The 19,215-nt window shown below is 43.9% G+C and overlaps 1 protein-coding gene across 4 annotated transcripts; it reads left to right on the forward strand.

Moving 5' to 3' along the window:
- The first annotated feature begins 1,312 nt into the window (after positions 1-1,312).
- On the forward strand, positions 1,313-18,343 carry stx16 (syntaxin 16). 4 transcript variants are annotated; one of them, XM_035388252.1, is made up of 10 exons: positions 1,313-1,819; positions 6,124-6,135; positions 9,634-9,741; positions 10,569-10,709; positions 11,983-12,145; positions 12,670-12,743; positions 13,268-13,285; positions 13,849-13,992; positions 14,861-14,941; positions 16,528-18,343. In XM_035388252.1, the coding sequence occupies exons 1-10, from the start codon at positions 1,688-1,690 to the stop codon at positions 16,630-16,632; spliced, it is 978 nt and encodes a 325-aa protein (XP_035244143.1). In that variant the 5' UTR covers positions 1,313-1,687; the 3' UTR covers positions 16,633-18,343. The 4 variants fall into 4 exon arrangements, with proteins under 4 accessions (XP_035244143.1, XP_035244142.1, XP_035244145.1 ...); XM_035388251.1 differs by lacking the exon at positions 13,268-13,285 and having other exon boundaries at positions 12,670-12,761; XM_035388254.1 differs by lacking the exon at positions 13,268-13,285 and having other exon boundaries at positions 1,313-1,768; positions 12,670-12,761.
- Positions 18,344-19,215: the final 872 nt, after the last annotated feature.

A 19,215-nucleotide genomic window follows, 5' to 3' on the forward strand; every position in this document is an offset into this window, starting at 1 on the left:
TCATGCTCTCTGTGAAGGTTCATGTCAATGGTTGCTACACCTTGGATTTTGTCTTGGGTCCTCTGCTTGGTCTTTCTGCAGAGTTTGCAAGGATGTAAACAGCAGCTATGATGGACATTGCACTCTGTAACTGTGCCACCCCCAGCCTCTGTTGTTTTGTAATACAGTCACATACTTGTAACCTTCATCCTGAACTTATCGAAGTAGTTTTGTAGGTTAAACATACTACTACTACTACTAATAATAATAATAATAATAATAATAATAATAAATAATAAATAAATTAATACATTAATTAAATAAAAATATTAAACTCTAACCCTAGCCATAATAAAATTAAAATATTTAAAAATGATAAAAAAAATAATTAATTAATAAAATAAATAAAAATGAATAAATAGAATCAGTAGAAACATAAAAAATAACTAAAAATAATAATAATAATAATAATAATTAAAACAATTAAAATAATTTTAAAAAAGGTTCAGCATGAGGGTTACAGCGTGTGACTGTTTTACCAGAGGCTGGGAGTGCCCACGATTACCAGGTGCATCGTGTTCATCACAGCTGCCTTCAGTGCCAGCCAGAAAAGGATGGGCTCCCCCTCTTAACCCTGGTTCCTCCTACGATTTATTCCTTCCCCACCTAGGAGGTTTATTCTTATCACTCTCGCCCTATAATGTAAAGTGTATTGTGACAAACTTCCTATGAATTGCACCCGGAAAAATACATGTAATTTTATGTAAATTAAATAAATGTAATAAATACATGTAAATTAAATAAATAATCTAAATAGAATTCTGGAATTTAATGCATTTATATTTGTATTTGGTTGAATCCTGGTTCTATATATTACATTTACTGTATACCCCCTTTCATGGCAATGCATGACCAGGCTACACTAAAACACCAGCAAAAATTGCTGGGAACATGATTTCACAGAAATGACTAATGTTATAGGTATGGGTCTGTAGAGTAAATGTATACCCCATTTCATTTGGTAACGATTTTTAGTTTTAGCAGTAATCTGGTATGCAAATGAGCCAGTACTGAACTGACAGTGTATAGAAATGCATGGGCGGGCTACAGTAGAACACCAGCAACAACGGGCTGGGAACGTGATTTTCCAGAAATGACTGCGTAATGTTAAAGGTGTGGGTTTATAATTAAAGGTATAAGTATATAATGTGTAATTATATCCAACTGTATTAGTTACAAGAAGAAAAACGACAAAATAGCACTTAAGAAATCATTGCATTACCAAGCTTTTAGTTTGAAATCCTCTAACCGGAAGTCTCCAATTGTTGCCAGCTTCACGGAGCTAACACCGTCTCTGCTGGCAGAGGAAGTGGACTGGTGGGGCTGTCTATTTACCTTTTTCTGCGTCGCGGAGAGGCCGTAGAATGACCCCATAAATGATCAAAATCTAAGCATAAAATATAAACGGCATCCGGTATTTGTTGGACATTTTATGTATGCGCGTATTTATAGAAACGAGAAAAATACGCAGTGACCTTAACTTGCCGCATTTGGAAGGAGAGGGGAGAGGGGTTCTTCCTTTCGTGTGTTAACGTTACTGTCTGCATTGATATCTAAGCTTTCTTCCTAGGAAGCTATACACAGTAGGTGCTGTTATTTGATACAGTAGCAGCGTTAGCAAGTTAAACCCCTCTTGTGAGAGGCAGTCATGGCAACTAGGCGCCTGACCGATGCCTTCTTATTAATGCGGAACAATGCAATCCAAAACCGGCAGATTTTGGCTGAGCAAGTGAGTACAAACGACCCCCGTCGTGCTCTGAGTACACGTAGCAATGCTGCGGTGAGTCTAACGTTAATCGTCTGGATTGTTTTGACATTTGTTGTGTGTGAGTGCGTGTGTGTTTTATTTTCAGCTAGCTAGCCTCGTAGATAATTCAGCCGTTAGTAAGCTAGCATTACTAGTTAGTAGCTAGTAAGCACAAGTGCGCAGCTAGCTAGTGACAGCTAGCTTGCTGCTATCTTGCTTACTTGCTAACAATAATGCACCTGTGTGCCGTGTGTCTTATCGTAGCAAACGTAATGCTAGCGAGTAATGCATTTCTAAGCCGTAGACTAGCTAACGTGAGCTAACGTTTGACGGCTTGTTGAACCTAGCCGACGCTAGCTAGATTGCCCTTTTAGCGACCAGGCAAGTCACCTAATGAGACGCACTGTCTAGCCTGTCAACTAGCGAGCTAAGTTAGCTAGACTAACGCTAGTTACTCTTTTATGGTTGTCCCACTTGTCTCAGTGACGTTTGATTGGTGTTCACATTACCCTTGATATATGTATCGATTCCTAATACGAAAATATGATGCGTTTGTGTTCGTTGTTAGCCAGCTGGCAAAAATGAAAAAAACTCTGAATTCCCATTACGACACCACTGTCATGAATACAATATTACCCATCAAAAGCCAAACGAATAGTTGTGTGACACGGGCGAGGCCACGCACTACCGATAGTACTTCGCGTAATTTGCAGAGTAACCCTGCAGGCCCGCCGTGTGTCTTCCTCGTGCCCGGGACAAGATGATCTCTAAAGCCCCCCCGTGCGCAAAAGATGAAATACAGCAACACACTGAGACATGGTATCATTCCCAACTTTAATGCTTTTAAATTATCCATGGATTTAGATTTCACGGATTATACCAGCAGATTATTTAAACGTTAGAGGGCCATTCCCCCCCCCCCCTTGACCCAGGACCCGGGACAACTGACCCGGTGTTCCCCCGGTGTCGGCGGCCCTGAGAGTAACTATCGTATAGTATTGGCGTCCATGGCTTGCTAGTTAATACTCCTGGGTATTATCATTTACTATTAAATATGATGAAGTGTAACGTTAGTGCATTTTACACAGCACAGTCTACATGTGTGTAACGCAACTTGAAGTTATTCTTTATTGCCTTAAATGAAATTCTAATCCCATTATTGCATGTAGTTCGCATGTTTTGTGTTTTATTAACGGCGTTGTGCTTTGCCTGCATGTCTTTACTGTTTTTGTTGTGTTTGCTGGGAATGTTGCATTCTTATATTCTTACATTGAGTACTTGACAGCACTGAATTTCCGCAGAGCAACTCAGCCACACACTTAGAATTGGTATAAGGAACATATAAATTGGACATATACGCAAACTTCCGCCCAGTTCATATACTATGTGGGATCAAGTCATTTGCTATGTATGTTTTTGTGTATTGTAGAGTAAGCCGTTACCAAACTCTGGAGTAGGAAGTCTGCGAGATCATTTACGTGCATCAACACAGTTCGCTCACAGACCTAGCTGTCAGTATCGGGCATTAATGTACCACCTGTATTCATATAAATGTCTTTTTTGAAGTTGCAGATAATAGTAGACAATAATACCCATTGATAGTGCGCATAATAAATGTTGCAGTATTGTTTACGACCCTTGTGGCATTATTTTCTGTTAACATTGTTCTCTATTCATAACATAATCATTGACAAATTGAAGGGAAATATTTGACAGCGAAGAACATTAACTACTGTGAATGAAAATGGAGGGTTTTTTATAGGTCTAAATTATGAAACGAAACCAACTGCGACACCTTTTGTCATGTCCGAGCGCATCTTCTTAACATTTAATTCATTGAACAACTACACGCGGATAGGCACGGAAACATTTTTGTCGGCCCATAACTGGTGCTGTCACAACAAATTTCATCCCCCCTACAAATTTTCAAACATAAATAGGAAAAGGATGCTAGTGATCTATATGCCAAAATCAAAGCCTGTATTTGAATATAGCCTAGAAGCTAAGTTAAAGACAGTTGAAAATATATTCGGTTGGGACTGCTTTATCTTTTCTTCCACTCCTATACAGTCTCCTCCTTTGAAGATGTTTTTTTTCTTCGTACAGAATAAAAGGCTGAAGAATGTTGTTTTGTCTTGAAGGCCGCTCCCTACACGATGTCATCGGCACATTTCTGAATCTCGCATTTCTTTGCGTCTCCAGATGTATTCTGCGTGTTCGCATAATTATCATAGAAAAAAAAAAAGTTCAAGTTAAAGCATCAAAATCGAGGGTCATTCCAAACAAGTTCTGACATTTTGTAAGTGTCGACGCACCTGTGTGTAACAGTGAACATCGCATCACCGTTTTACAGATTCAGTCCTCCGTGCTCTTGGCAGTAAAACGTTAAACTGAGAAATTCAGCTTCATTCGTTCAGTGCCGCAGAGCCCCTCTGTGAGGTGGAATTTCCTCTCGACTCAAAGAGCAGCTATTGGCCGATTATTACCTTTATGCTTAGCGGTTCATGTCCTTAATTTTGGCCTTAGCTGAAGTTTTGTGTTGATTTTTATTTCTCTACTCTCAGCTCTGCATGTTTGTGCTTTCTTGCCGACCTTGAAAAATGCCGGTGGTTATATGAATGTTAAATTATTTTTATATCTGAATGTGTGAGAAGGGGACCATGCTCATTTAGTATTTTAATTCACACTCCCATTGCACGGCAGTTCTGTTTAGTTTTTGAAGTCCCACGAGACAACTTTGTAGACTTGGGTAAAATATGTACTTTTGAAAACACTCTTGCGGATGGCTTTTTTCAATAATAATTTTTCAACAAAATGTTTTTCTGACCAAAATGGCAGTGAAAAGAAGTTTGTCCGGAGTATTGGTAAAAGTATAAAGTCTCTTTTCAAGTCATAAACGATCTGCAGTAATGTTCCTGGTTTCTAAACAGTTGAAGTAGCTATTTCATTTTGACGTGACCAGTACACCTAAAAGTATCCAATCTCTTTTATGTGACTAAACAATACATCTCTGAGCATGTGTGTGCTATGTGAAGTACATTATCTATCTAAGCTCGTGAAGTATACAAAACACATTTTAACATTTGCTTCATGAGCTTGTTCTAATTTCTGGAATTGATTTTCTGGACAAAATTAGTGACCCATTTAAGCATATTCCTCAGGAAAAGTGTTTGGATTATGGCGCCAAAATACAGAGTGGTCTCTAGACTCTGCTGATCTCTAATCATTTTATACAGCCATTCAGACTTTTCCTCTCTTAGACGTTTGCTGATCCCAGGTTGCTGTTGTGGGAAAGTGTGATGTCTGAACTGCCATGCAATGGAATCCTTTCTTATCAATCATTACTGAGCATGTGCAGTTTATTTTCGGGTGATCTGATTTGTGAGATTGTTTGAGAGTGTGTGCAGTGTGTTTTAGCTGGTCTCTATGAGAGTGTGTGAGAGTGTGTTTTAGACGGTCTATGAGAGTGTGTGAGTGTGTTTTAGCTGGTCTCTATGGGAGCGTATGCAGTGTGTTTTAGCTGGTCTCTATGGGAGCGTATGCAGTGTGTTTTAGCTGGTCTCTATGGGAGCGTATGCAGTGTGTTTTAGCTGGTCTCTATGGGAGCGTATGTAGTGTGTTTTAGCTGGTTGCTATGAGAGTGTGAGAGTGTATTTTTAGCTGGTCTCTATGAGAGTGTGTGAGAGTGTGTTTTAGACGTCTCTGGGAGCGTATGCAGTGTGTTATATATGGTCTATAGGAGCGTATGCAGTGTGTTATACATGGTCTATAGGAGTGTATGCAGTGTGTTTAAGATGGTCTATAGGTGCATATGCAGTGTGTTTTAGATGCTGTCTATGGGAGCGTATGCAGTGTGTTTTAGATGGTCTATGGGAGTGTATGCAGTGTGTTTTAGATGGTCTCTATGGGAGTGGATGCAGTGTGTTTTAGATGCTGTCTATAGGAGTGTATGCAGTGTGTTTTAGATGGTGTCTCTGGGAGTGTATGCAGTGTGTTATAGATGGTCTGTAGGAGCGTATGCAGTGTGCTTTAGATAGTCTATAGGACCGTATGCAGTGTGTTTTAACTGGTCTCTATGAGAGCGTATGCAATGTGCTTTAGATGGTGTCTATGGGAGCGTATGCAGTGTGTTTTAGATGGTCTCTATGGGAGTGTATGCAGTGTGTTTTAGATGCTTTCTATGGGACCGTATGCAGTGCTGTGTGTGTGTTACTGTGTATCCAATCACTTCAGGGCTCATTTGCTCTCACTCCTGTCCCTCTCGCTTCTCTCTCTCTCTTCCCCTCCTTCCCCTCCTCCTTGGACGTGACTGGGCTGGGATCTTCCAATCAAATTAGGAGCTGGATGAGGTACAGTCAAATTGCTTTTCCAGAGAGAACCTTGTCTGGCTTCAGCACGGTTCTTACACGGGGCTCAATTAACATTGAAATGTGAATTGAAATAAATAAATATTATGTATTCTTGGTATATTAGAAATGAGCCCACTTTGGTGTTTATTTCCTGGAGCATGGCCTGGGATTTGCAGTGTAACCACAAATGAATGTGGTAGCTGTTGAAAGATAGGAGGCAGGAACCTCACAGTTCTACTGATCATTGCTCTCAACCTGCTTCTGTTTACTTTTTTTATTGGTAATCATGCAGTTAATCTAAGACAACAGGTGGTGGACAACATGAAAATATTAACAAAATTATTCAACACTAATATTAAAACCGTGTGCAAAAGAAATAAACTGTAAAGACTTTGAAACACAAGTCATGTCTATTATTTAATCATTTTCATCATGCGAAACATTCATTGCCCTCTGAGACACTAATAAAATGCATACCGTGGAACCCTGTTATAACCTGCCCCATTATAACATGAATGCAGGCGTAGCACTGTCCCAGCATTGCTCCCTTAGTTGCAAGTTCTACGCCTCAGGATCCACAGATGTGACACGCAGACCGCAACACGCAGACCGCAGTGAGATTAATCTCTGGACTTTAAACGATGACTGTGTCTGTCTGTGGGGGTTCACCTTTGCGGAGGAGATTAAAGCTCAGATCAATAAAGTTTGATTGATTGTAGTGATACTGATGACAGCTGAGACGAATAAGGTGGAAAGAAAGAGTGCAACATGTACATCTACAGGTTGTTTCCAAGCTGTACTAGTCCTGGAGAACTCCAGTCCTGGAGGGGGCGCTATTTCTGTGGGTTTAACTCCAGTTCTGGAGGGCCACAGTGGCTGCAAGTTTAACTCCAGCCCTGGAGGGCCGCAGGGTCTGCAGGTTTAACTCCAATCCTGGAGGACCACAGGGTCTGCTGGTTTAACTCCAGTCCTGGAGGGCCACATTGTTTCCTGGCTTTGGGTATGTTTCAGCTCAAGTGATTAAGTCATTGCTTACCAAAAGAGTCCACACACCTTGTTCTCAAGGCTTTTATTGGCTGATCATTGAAAAACCACAAATACCAGCAGACACTGTGGTCCTCCAGGACTGGAGTTTTACACTCCTGAGTAAGAGCATCATCTTTGTTCCCTGAAAAAGTAAGCCCATGCAGGTAAGTCAGTGTCATATGGGCTCAGTCCTAATCCCTCTATACTAATATTTAATTTCAGTACCATTCTCAGTCTCCACAGGTACACCATCAACCAGGTACAGTGAATTTGAAAAGTCCCCATGAGTTTCAGTGAAATATTAGATAGTTAACTGTTCTTAAAGTTCTCTTGATAATAGAAGCAAAAGCTGAATATCCTATAGAATATGAAGAAACTTTTAATGTAACAAGACCAGGTTAAAACCTAATATATGGCTGGACCTAACACACGTGATCCTGCCGACCAATGGTGTAACTTCATAACTCAGTCAGTCAGTCACAGACATTCGCGTTTGTAGGGCTGGCCCCGCTGTTGCGGTCCAGCCAAAAATAAAGAGTATCTGTATTCACCAGATTAGCTAAAAAAGGGAACACAATAAACACAGCTGATTTGGGAAGTGAGTCCACCCTTCATTGTTAGAAAACAGAAGCAGAGAAACTTGGAGAACCACCTTCTTCAATAGAAGAGGCTGGATTACAGTGGAAAAAGATGAGAGTGAATCAGCAGGTGATTCACTGGATACAGTGCTGGGTGATTAATGTGATTCACTGGATACAGCACTGGGTATTCAGGTGATTCACTAGATACAGCCCTAGGTGATTCACTGGATACAGCACTTGGTGATTCACTGGATACAGTACTGGGTGATTCCAGTGAATCACTGGATACAGCACTTGGTGATTCAGGTGATTCACTGGATACAGTCCTAGGTGATTCACTGGATACAGCACTGACTGATTCAGATGATTCACTGGATACAGCACTGGGTGATTCAGGTGATTCACTGGATACAGCACTGGGTGATTCAGGTGATTCACTGGATACAGCACTGGGTGATTCAGGTGATTCACTGGATACAGCACTGTACCAGGGGCCTGTGCAGGCACAATCCAGCGCAAGACCGGTATGAAGTTTTTGTGGCAGGTTTAGAATGGGGCACATCTTTTTAAATTAACCCGTTATAACACGACACCACTTAAGAGCTCAACTATTGCATTCTAATGGGGTTCCACTGTCTCTCAAAAAGGAACTGCATACATGTATGACATATGTCCACGATAAGTACAAAATGCATTAGTTTTCTTAGCTAACGTCCTGTACACAGTAATAAACAACGAATTCTCTAGGTACCAGTAATGCCCTTATATCCACCTCCTCATTGCACCCTGAGGGTGACGTTGATTGTAACTCTAAAAGCACGCTGGTGCCTGAAATTAAGGAACACTGATGGCGTAAAGATCCATTTATCTAATCTGCTCTGATTCTGCAATTTAACTGCTCCTGATGCTGGCTTTTACTGTGTGCTGCACTCAGCTCTGCTGTGCTGGAAAGTTTTTCGTGTCCAAAGGGTTGGGGTTACTTGCCCATGCATTATTCAGTCAGTTGGCATGTTTTTTAACCAGTCAACACAAAGGAAAGCAGGTTGAGACCAATGATTCTTTAAAGGTAAGGCTTTGACAATTTTCTGTGTAAGAGAATGAAAAAAATAATTTTGTTCAGAGTTTTGGAGGAAATTGATGTTTTAAAGTATCAGTAATCTTAAGGGAAAAATACTGGTGTCTAAAGGGTTAAGTATTCCAGGTAATAATGTTGTATCAGGTTTCTGCTGGCTCATACTGGTTATCCTGACCCCACTCTCTGTTATCTCTATCCTGTTCTCTCTCTCTGTTCCCTCTCTCTCCTGTTCCCTCTCTTTCCGTTTCCTCTCTCTCCTGTTCTCTCTCTCTCTGTTTCCTCTCTCTCCTGTTCTCTCTCTCCTGTTCCCTCTCTCTGTTTCCTCTCTCTCCTGTTCTCTCTCTCTCTGTTCCCTCTTTCTCTGTTCCATCTTTCTCCTGTTCCCTCTCTCTGTTTCCTCATGTTCCATTCCTCCCTCTGTGTCCTATTTCCTCCCTCTCCCATTCCCTCTTTTTCCTCTTTGTTTCCTCTCTTTTCTCCTATTCTCATGGTTTCTGTTCCCTCTCTCTCTGTTCCCTCCCTCTCCTGTTCGCTGTCTCTCTGTTGCCTCTCCTGTTCTCTCTCTCTGTTCCCTCCCTCTCCCATTCCCCTTCTTTCCTGTTCCCTCTCTTTCCTGTTCCCTCCTCTCTGTTTCCTCTCTCCTGTTCCCTCCCTCTCTCTATTTTCTCTCCTGTTCCCTCTCTCTCCTGATCTCTCTCATGTTCCCCCTCTCTCTTGATCTCTCTCCTGTTCCCCCTCTCTCCTGATCTCTCATGTTCCCTCGTTCTCCTGTTCCCTCTCTCCTGTTCCCTCTGTCCCCTGTTCCCTCCCCTTCAGCTGGCCGATGACCGGATGGCCCTGGTATCTGGGATCAGTCTGGATCCTGAGGCTGCGATTGGAGTCACCAAACGGCTGCCGCCCAAGTGGGTGGATGGGGTGAATGAGGTGAGGGCTGCCGCCCAAGTGGGTGGATGGGGAGATGGCTGCCGCCCTAGTGGGTGGATGGGGTGGATGGGGTGAGGGCTGCCGCCCTAGTGGGTGGATGGGGTGAGGGCTGCCGCCCTAGTGGGTGGATGGGGTGAGGGCTGCCGCCCTAGTGGGTGGATGGGGTGAGGGCTGCCACCCTAGTGGGTGGATGGGGTGGATGAGCTGTGGGACTGCATGGTGGTCTAGGCGGGTTTGAGCGGTTAGCAGAGGCCTGAGGAACTGTGGGAATGTGGCGGTCTAAATATACTCTCGCTGGTCCTTAAAGAAATAGCCAGATTGAATTACTCTTTAATTTAAATCAATTATAATAATACATAATAATGGCAGAAGTGCTGAGGTCTTTTGGAAGATGCAGTGCTCTCTGTCAGAAGTGTTGAGGTCTTTGGAAGATGCAGTGCTCTCTAGCCAAACTGTTGAGGTCTTTGGAAGATGCAGTGCTCTCTAGCCGAAGTGTTGAGGTCTTTGGAAGATGCAGTGCTCTCTAGCCAAAGTGTTGAGGTCTTTGGAAGATGCAGTGCTCTCCAGCAGAAAGTGTTGAGGTCTTTGGAAGATGCAGTGCTCTCTGTCAGAAGTGTTGAGGTCTTTGGAAGATGCAGTGCTCTCTAGCCAAACTGTTGAGGTCTTTGGAAGATGCAGTGCTCTCTAGCCGAACTGTTGAGGTCTTTGGAAGATGCAGTGCTCTCTGTCAGAAGTGTTGAGGTCTTTGGAAGATGGCTGTCGCTGCAGCGGGACGGCTTGCCTCTCCAGACCACGGGGGCCTGACGGTGTGCCATGTGTACCTGCAGATTCAGTACGAGATCACGCGGATCCGGCAGAAGATGAAGGAGCTGGCCAGCCTGCATGATAAGCACATGAACCGACCCACACTGGATGACAGCAGTGAGGAGGAGCATGCCATAGAGATCACCACACAGGAGATCACACAGGTAAAGAGAACGTGGTACCATAGAGATCACCACGCAGGAGATCACACAGGTAAAGAGGACACGGTACCATAGAGATCACCACGCAGGAGATCACACAGGTAAAGAGGACACAGTACCATAGAGATCACCACGCAGGAGATCACACAGGTACAGGGGACACAGTACCGTAGAGATCACCATGCAGGAGATCACACAGGTACAGGAGATACGGTACCACAGAGATCACCACGCAGGAGATCACACAGGTACAGGGGACACGGTACCATAGAGATCACCACGCAGGAGATCACACAGGTACAGGAGATACGGTATCATAGAGATCACACACCACCATAGAGATCACCACACAGGAATTCACACAGGTACAGGGGACACAGTACCATAAATATCACACACCACCATTCAAATCATGTACCACCATAGAAATCACCAAGCAGGAGATAATACAGGTATTGGAGACATGGCACCATGTCTATACCACCATAGAGATCATCACACCAATATAGAAGTGATTGCTTAAGTTTCAGTTGAGCAGTGCATTCAACCATTTTTGCTGTGTCCGATGCAGGCAAGTATCGTGTGCCATGGACACTGGCTTCAACCAGGATAAAATAAACGTCTGCGTTCTATAATTTCCAGAGCCACACTTCACAAGAGTTTTTTCTTTTGTTTTTTGTTTGGCCCAAAGGAAAAGAAGTATTCACGGACATAAAATGTTCTTATTTTCCCACCGTTTTCATCAAGGCCCTGTTTGGTGCTCAACACGCCTCAGTGTCTTTACAAAGCACACAGAGGTTTGAATTATAGGTTCTCATTTTCCATTTTGGTTGCAATTTGGCTATTAACTTGGGAATGCCCTTTTTAAAAAATTATTTATATATTATACTATTTGACAGCTGAAACACCTGAAATTATTATTATTTTTTAACATACTGAATAAGATAGATTCAATAACAATGCTGTGACAATGGGACTAAATCTTGGATCTCAAACTTCAGTCCTGAATGGCTACACTGTGTGCACAGTATCTTTCTCTGTGATTCCTTTCAGTTGGCAGTTTAGACCTTGGAAATAAGGCATGTCTGAAACTCAAAGCCAGCTGCCAGTCAGAACTTGAGCTTGATATCCTAGTTCTAAGGTTTGATATCCTCAGTCTGTGCTACTTGCGGATGGAATCCTGTAATTCTACAGAAAGTTCTGGAAGGGTGCCGTGGTTTTTAAGCTGCTGTGGCAGTCCCACCTGTCAGTCAGGCCTGTGCCCCTCCCCCCGCAGATGTTCCACCGCTGCCAGCGCTCGGTGACCAGCCTGCAGGCGCGGTGTGGCCACTGCACGCAGCAGGAGGACCGCCTGCTGAGGAACGTGGTGTCCTCCCTGGCCCAAAGCCTGCAGGACCTGTCCATCAGCTTCCGCCACACGCAGTCCGGCTACCTGAAACGTGAGAGTCCCCGCCGACCCACTGCCCGCTGACCCGCTACAACCCCCCCCACCACCCCCACCCCGCCGACCCACTGCCCGCTGACCCGCTGCAACCGCCCCTCCACCACCCCGCCGACCCACTGCCCGCTGACCCGCTGCCCGCCGACCCACTGCAACCGCCCCCCCCCCCACCCCGCCGACCCACTGCAACCCCACCCCGCTGACCCGCTGCAACCCCCCCCCACCCCGCTGACCCGCTGCAACCCCCCCCCCCCACCCCGCTGACCCGCTGCAACCCCCCCCCCACCCCGCTGCCCCGCTGCAACCGCCCCCCCCCCCACCCCGCTGACCCACTGCCCGCTGACCCGCTGCAACCGCCCCCCCCCCACCCCCCCACCCACCCCGCTGACCTGCTGCCCCACCACACCGAACCCCCCACCCCGCCAACCCGCCAACTCTGCCTCCTTTCCTCCCTCCGTTGGGTTTGTTGTCGCTTTATTTTGGTGTCTCTCTTGAAAGCTCTGTTCCTCTGCCCTACTGCAGGTATGAAGAATCGGGAGGAGAGATCCAAGCACTTTTTTGACACGTCTGGCCCTCTTATGGAGGAGGACGAAGACATAGCACTATATGACAGGGTGAGTATAGCACTGTATGACAGGGTGAGTATAGCACTGTATGACAGGGTGAGTATAGCACTATATGACAGGGTGAGTATAGTACTGTATGACCGGGTGAGTATAGTACTGTATGACAGAGTGAGTATAGCACTGTATGACCGGGTGAGTATAGTACTGTATGACAGAGTGAGTATAGCACTGTATGACAGAGTGAGTATAGCACTGTATGACCGGGTGAGTATAGCACTGTATGACAGAGTGAGTACAAGCTGACATAGCACTATATGACAGGGTGAGTATAGCACTGTATGACAGAGTGAATACAAGCTGACACAGCACTGTATGACCGGGTGAGTATAGCACTGTATGCCTGGGTGAACATAGCACTGTATGACAGGGTGAGCATAGAACTGTGTGGCTGGGTGAACATAGCACTGTATGACAGGGTGAGTATAGCACTGTAGGACCGGGTGAACATAGCACTGTATGACCAGGTGAACATAGCACTTTATGACAGGGTGAACATAGCACTGTATGACCGGGTGAGCATACGCCTCTGTGTGGTGCAGTATCCTGGAAGTATCAGCGGTGTATCAGAGTTCAGAGTATAAATATACTGAACCTATGGAGAACTGTAAAATGTCAAACTGTGTAATTTTGGTGGGCCATTTTCTAAATGAACAGAATCTCAGTCTTAAAACTTTACTTTTGACCAATTAAAGATTTCCAAAACAAACCAGAAGTCATCTCAGCTAAGTGAATCTGTCCCTTGTGTGCTAGGGCATATTATGAATCATCCTGTGGAGCTGCTGGACCCAGTTGGCACTTAATCCGCAGTCTGGATTAAGTACCCGACTTGTTGGGTCACTGGGGTCCGTCCATGAATTAGAATAATGCCTTAACAGGATGAGCCACCCAATAGCTAATGGAGATAGTATCTTAAATGGACCATACATCCACAGATATTTAATACAAAACTTTTTTTAGCACCACTGGAAGAGGAAATATGTGTTGAATTGTTAAGCAGGTCTAAAACTGTGGAACATTAAGTTGGTATTCAAACGGAATGACCCTTCCTACCCTTTCCTCCGTCTTGCGCCCAAAGGGGTTCACAGATGACCAGCTGGTGTTGGTTGAACAGAACACGGTCATGGTGGAGGAGCGGGAGAGGGAGATCCGACAGATCGTTCAGTCCATCTCTGACCTCAACGAGATTTTCCGGGACCTGGCGGGAATGGTGGTGGAACAGGTAGGTGTGTCTCTGGTGCATGGGCGTGTCCATCATAACAATATAGTTCAGAAAATAAATTTGTGAAGTGGGAATTACAGAAAATAATAATAGCAGTGATGATTATGGTAACATTCATGATGATGGTGGTGGATATAGGTGCATGGAGTAGTTAGTACTAGGTTCCAACAAGGAATGTCTTCATTTGCACAAAATCAATTGTGGAAGCTGACATTTGACATTTGATCTATTGAATAACATAGAAAGAAACTGCAGGTGAACTGCAGGACTGATGGCAACTATTTATTACCCTAAAACCTTTAACGTACTGGACAGATTTGATCTTGCACACCAACGTTGCATATTTAACATTGAAGGCAAACAGGTTTGTCTTGAGTGGTGAATGTTCCGTTAGCATTCCATTAAAATATGCTACAGCTCCAGCTGCTTTACTGAATAGTATAGTTTGACATTAGGTGATGTAGACATCACCATGGAACTAGAAGGTTTTGCTTTTATTAGCATGCAGGTGAGGTGACCGGCAGACATGCCCCAGTAGCATTTTATCAGTTCAGCTCAAGATAAGTAAAATTAGCCTGTTCACTGTGCTGACCATGCAAGCGTAACCAGGCAGGCTGCGCTTCTGGGTTAAAACGCAGCTGCCGTGCGAAGGCGATCAGCTGGACTGGATCTGCACAGCGTCTGTGCGCATTCGCCTGTTTCAGTCAGCTGGATGTGAAGCCCCTCCCCCTCCCCGTGTGAATCTGTCGGCCGATCCAGAGATTACGAGGATCGGTGGACCTGCATGAACAGCCCATTTAACCTGACTTGTGTTTAACTGAGCTTGGAGCTTGTGGTTCTGACCTGTCGTTTGCCTGCTCGCTGACAGGGCACAGTACTGGACAGAATTGACTTCAATGTGGAGCAGGCCTGTGTGAAAACAGACGAGGGCCTAAAACAGTTACAGAAGGTAAGGCCTGATCAGGGGCTGGGGGATGGGTTCCCCAAGTCATTTTCACTTTATTTATGAAATGCCTGGCCCACAGCTGTTTTTATCAACATATCAGTGATGGTTCTCATTTTAGACTGGAAACTTCTTGTGTTAGGTTGCAAAGTTGACTTTAAATGGTAAAATTCAGTGATTGACAAGTATTAATTGTATTCATGTACAGTTGGATTTCGTTTTTAACATTGGAAATTAAGCATTTGAATCTAGAAAAAAAAAATTTGGTCTCAAACTTTAAAGTCTCTCAAGATTTAATCACTCGGAAGCACCGTGTGAACAGAAAGAAATAGTGGCTGGAGGCCAATTCTCTAGAGCAGGGGTTCTCAAACTTTTTTATCACCAAGGACCCCTTTTATGGGACAAAATCTTTCAAGGACCCCCTCACATACGTATTGAACAAATTATTTCATATTAGGCCTATTTCTCACACTCCTGTGTAGGCTATGTGCAAAGAAAAACACAAATTAAGAGAAATGTATTTAAAAATGTATTCCAGCATTGAATTGCATGTGCAGAATATAAATAACAGATAAATAACAATTAGTCCATCAATAGCATTTGAGAACATTTGATCATCTTTAGAACTAGCATTAAACAGTCAAATAGTCATACGGCCAGTCATTCAGTAGAACTAAATAAATGACCAATTAAGCCTAACAACAACTACAGACTCAGGTGGTAGGCTACAATACACTCTGAACCTACAGGCAGTCTGTATTGTAGCATTGCAATAAGTATTGCATTGTATTGCAAATTCAGAACGTTCCCCCATCCTCATATTCAATGAAACCAAATTCAAGGTAGCTGTCTTTGTATTCCCTTACTTTGATGGTTTTTTAAATTTCAGATAATTTTCATCATTAGAGGAAATCTGTCCATTTTCAGTTAACTCAATGAGCGATAGCACTGTGATTACCGTTGCTATGCAACAGTTTAGCTAAGTTTAGACGTTACTTCTTAGTGAACGGTGAAGTATACTAACAAAACCTTGTTTAAAATAGGCATTAATACAATGCCCTTGTATTATGATTGTACTAATCAAAGTGCTTAGCAAAGACTCTAGTGGTTGATTAGTAGAATCAGGTGTGTGTACACTGGCCCTTTCTGGACAAGACCTGGTACCCCAGCTCCAAAACATGAAAAGAACCTAATTAAGAAAACTTTACAGCTTGTTAAAATTCTGGGACTGCAGTTGAGGTTGGAATGAAAACCAGCATACACAGTAGTCCTCCAGGACCGAGTTTGAGAACCATTGCTTTAGAGAACACGATTACTGAGAGCCCCTGTAAAGGGCTGGGGCAGCACTGAAAGAGGAAACCCCCTGTGTCAGAGAGAGCCTAGGGAGCCTTACCTGTGACATCCTTACCTGTGACATCCCTAACCTGCAGCAGGTAGTTTAGTGAGCCTTACCTGTGACATCCCTATACCTGTGACATCCCTAATCTGCAGCAGATAGTTTAGTGAGCCTTACCTGTGACATCCCTATACCTGTGACATCCCTAACCTGCAGCTTTGTCATGTGTGTCGGCTTTCTTTGGTGTCTTTTGCAGGCGGAACAGTACCAGAAGAAGAACCGCAAGATGCTGGTCATTTTAATCCTTTTTGTTACTATTGTCGTCCTTATACTTATTCTGTTTGGGGTGAAGTTCAGGTAATCCAGCTCTGTGCTTTCCCTGTGTGTGTGCACACATTTTCATGTACCTGTGTGTGTGTGTGTGTGTGTGTGTGTGTGTGTGTGTGTACATGTGTATGAGGGCCCAATCTGTACTCCGAGTCAAAGCTGCCTTTGTTTGAATGTATGTGGAATCAAACCACCCAACCGAACTATCCGAAACCAGGTGGCACCCCGTCCTGCCGGCACCATTGGCTTAATGGGCCCTGGTTATGTGTATACGGTGCATGATCCCAAAGAGGGAGGATGAGGAGAAGGAGGTGCTGTTCTGCCCCCCCCCCCCCCCATACTGTACGCACACGAGATACCTGCACACACCTGTCACTGCATCCCTGTCCCTGACCAGTCTTTCCCTATTCTGTGAACTGCCTGCTATAAACCCGCCCCTAAATCCCCCCACGGAGGAGAGTGGGTCATGTGACTCGTTTACTGCCTGAGGACCAAGTTGTACATAGCATGACCCGTGTCCTTCCGCTCGGCATTCTGGGTGGTATCCCGCCCAACGTTCCCATTCCCTGGAGTTGTGTTGGTGAGAGGAGAGGTGGGAGGGCTGGAGTGTGAGAGAGAAGAGCACTGCCATCTCCATCACCGCGACGGCGGCCTTGCACCGCTGAGTGAAGACTGACTCAAAGCATCATAGAGGGCTGGTGTCTGGGCCCCCTGCACGATTTCGGTTACTCTGGAATTGGGGCGTGTGGGGTCCTGTCTGCGGAGCTTGCCTTTGTAGACTGGGGTGAGGAAGAGAACAGAAAAACTTTCCTTGGGGTTGAGCCACCAAGCTCGAGAACTCTAATGGGCCAAAGTGGGGCTTCTTCATCAGTAGAACTGAGATCGATTGCGATTACCATGTTCTTTTGTTTTTTTGCTCGTGTTGAAGTAACACTTTTCAGAAAGCACACATCATGACTACCCCTGAAATGGACACGCATGGATATGTAGGCATTCTCATTATCTTTGCCCTCCTGCCAGTTTGGGCCAACAGTATGCATACCCCCCCCCCCCCCCCCCACACATTGCCCATTTCATCCCGTCTTTTACTTCTCCAGGGCCGGGCTGTCGTGCTGAAAGACTGTGCCGTTACGGTTTGTGTACCTGTCAATCTACTTTATTCTGTAAAAATATGAAATATTACACTATTTATTTGAAATTGAGCATCAAGCTGCAAGTGTACAAAAGACTTGGGAGGTGGTGGGGTGGGGGTAGTAAATCATTATGGAGTCAAAGAGTCATATGACCTTAGATACACGAGAAAAGTGTTTTAAGTGGTCGCTTCTTTGACCGCACCACAGAGATGCAACCCAAATATGAAAACTTTTAGAAAGTTTTGGACCTGCAATTACTTGTACTCTAACCGAAGATTTATCATCTTCTACTACTGTACCTACTGTACGTGATGCTTCATTTTCCTGTTTGTTTGGAAGAGAAACTGAGAAACATTTCACTTTGAATCCAGTGTAAATGCCTTACATGTTTGTTGAAGAATTTCTTTTCTGTTGTCGATGGGATGGAATCATGGGTAAAAGTATTTTCCACATCCAGTGCACGGTGTCAGTTGTGTACAGTTGAAAATCCTTTGGTCTTGGTGTTGTAACATTCTGTGTGACCATACTGCTGACATCCTAACGGTACTGTATATTAGATGACGTTTTATGAGGATGTAAGCTGAGTTTTTTAAATAAATATGGAACAAGGTTTTTGCTGGTCTTCGTTCTTTGAGGGGAGAAAAAAAAAAAAAAACAATTTTCTGGCACCTCAGTTACATTGGCTGGAAAAAAACCCATAAAGAGCATAAACCTTAATGCACTTTTTAGTCATTCACAATCTGTAGTTACATCCATATTATTTATGATGTACAATCTTAATTTATGTAGTTTTCAGGAAACACTTGAAAATCGCAAAGCAATCACATTTGCCATCTCATCAGAAGCAGAGGAAATGTATGTATATTTTTATTGTTTCTAGCACTAAATTGCACCTTACGCTGAGGTGCTTTACAAACCAAAAGCACTATTTGCAGTGATTGATTACGTATCGATCTGGCCATGTTGAGTGTATTAGGGGTTGTAACTGCAGATTCGGAAATGAGAGCAAAGTGGAGTCACTGATCTGTTCCTCCTGACCTACAGTGCGTGCTAATAACGTAGTATGGACTTCAGCTAATTCATGTCAATTACCAAAGAGACCATGTTAAGTAGAAGTGTCAGGGAGACTAGTGTTGGAAAGAAGAAACTAACTTTTCAACTATATTAGAGTAGAGGAAAGACTCGGCGATGCTCAGACATTTGCAGACGTAATTTTGGTTTTCCTGACTGTTCTTACAATGGCAAACCACGGTTTGTAGTGAGTGTATTACATTGGAACTATGAAGCAACACGTTTAGAGTGACTCTCATAAAGCGTTTATGTGGTAAATACGATAACTTTTTATTTATCAAGTATCTATGGCGTATGCAACTACGGTGGCTCAAGAATTTTATTGTAGCCTACTGGGATCAGGCGCATTTTCGTAATTAACCCTGTCTATTGCTGGGTTGTAGGTGGCCACTTTCAATTTTAGGGCCTTTAAA

This window comes from Anguilla anguilla, chromosome 13, assembly GCF_013347855.1.
Source record: "Anguilla anguilla isolate fAngAng1 chromosome 13, fAngAng1.pri, whole genome shotgun sequence".
Classification (NCBI taxonomy): Eukaryota; Metazoa; Chordata; class Actinopteri; order Anguilliformes; family Anguillidae; genus Anguilla; species Anguilla anguilla.

Bases quoted from the DNA above. Each gene is read 5' to 3' on its own strand.
- stx16 (XM_035388251.1), top strand. From the start codon at position 1,688: ATGGCAACTAGGCGCCTGACCGATGCCTTCTTATTAATGCGGAACAAT. The intron at 9,742-10,568 runs GTGAGGGCTGCC...GTGTACCTGCAG, and splicing joins GGGTGGATGGGGTGAATGAG to ATTCAGTACGAGATCACGCG. The intron at 12,146-12,669 runs GTGAGAGTCCCC...GCCCTACTGCAG, and splicing joins GCAGTCCGGCTACCTGAAAC to GTATGAAGAATCGGGAGGAG.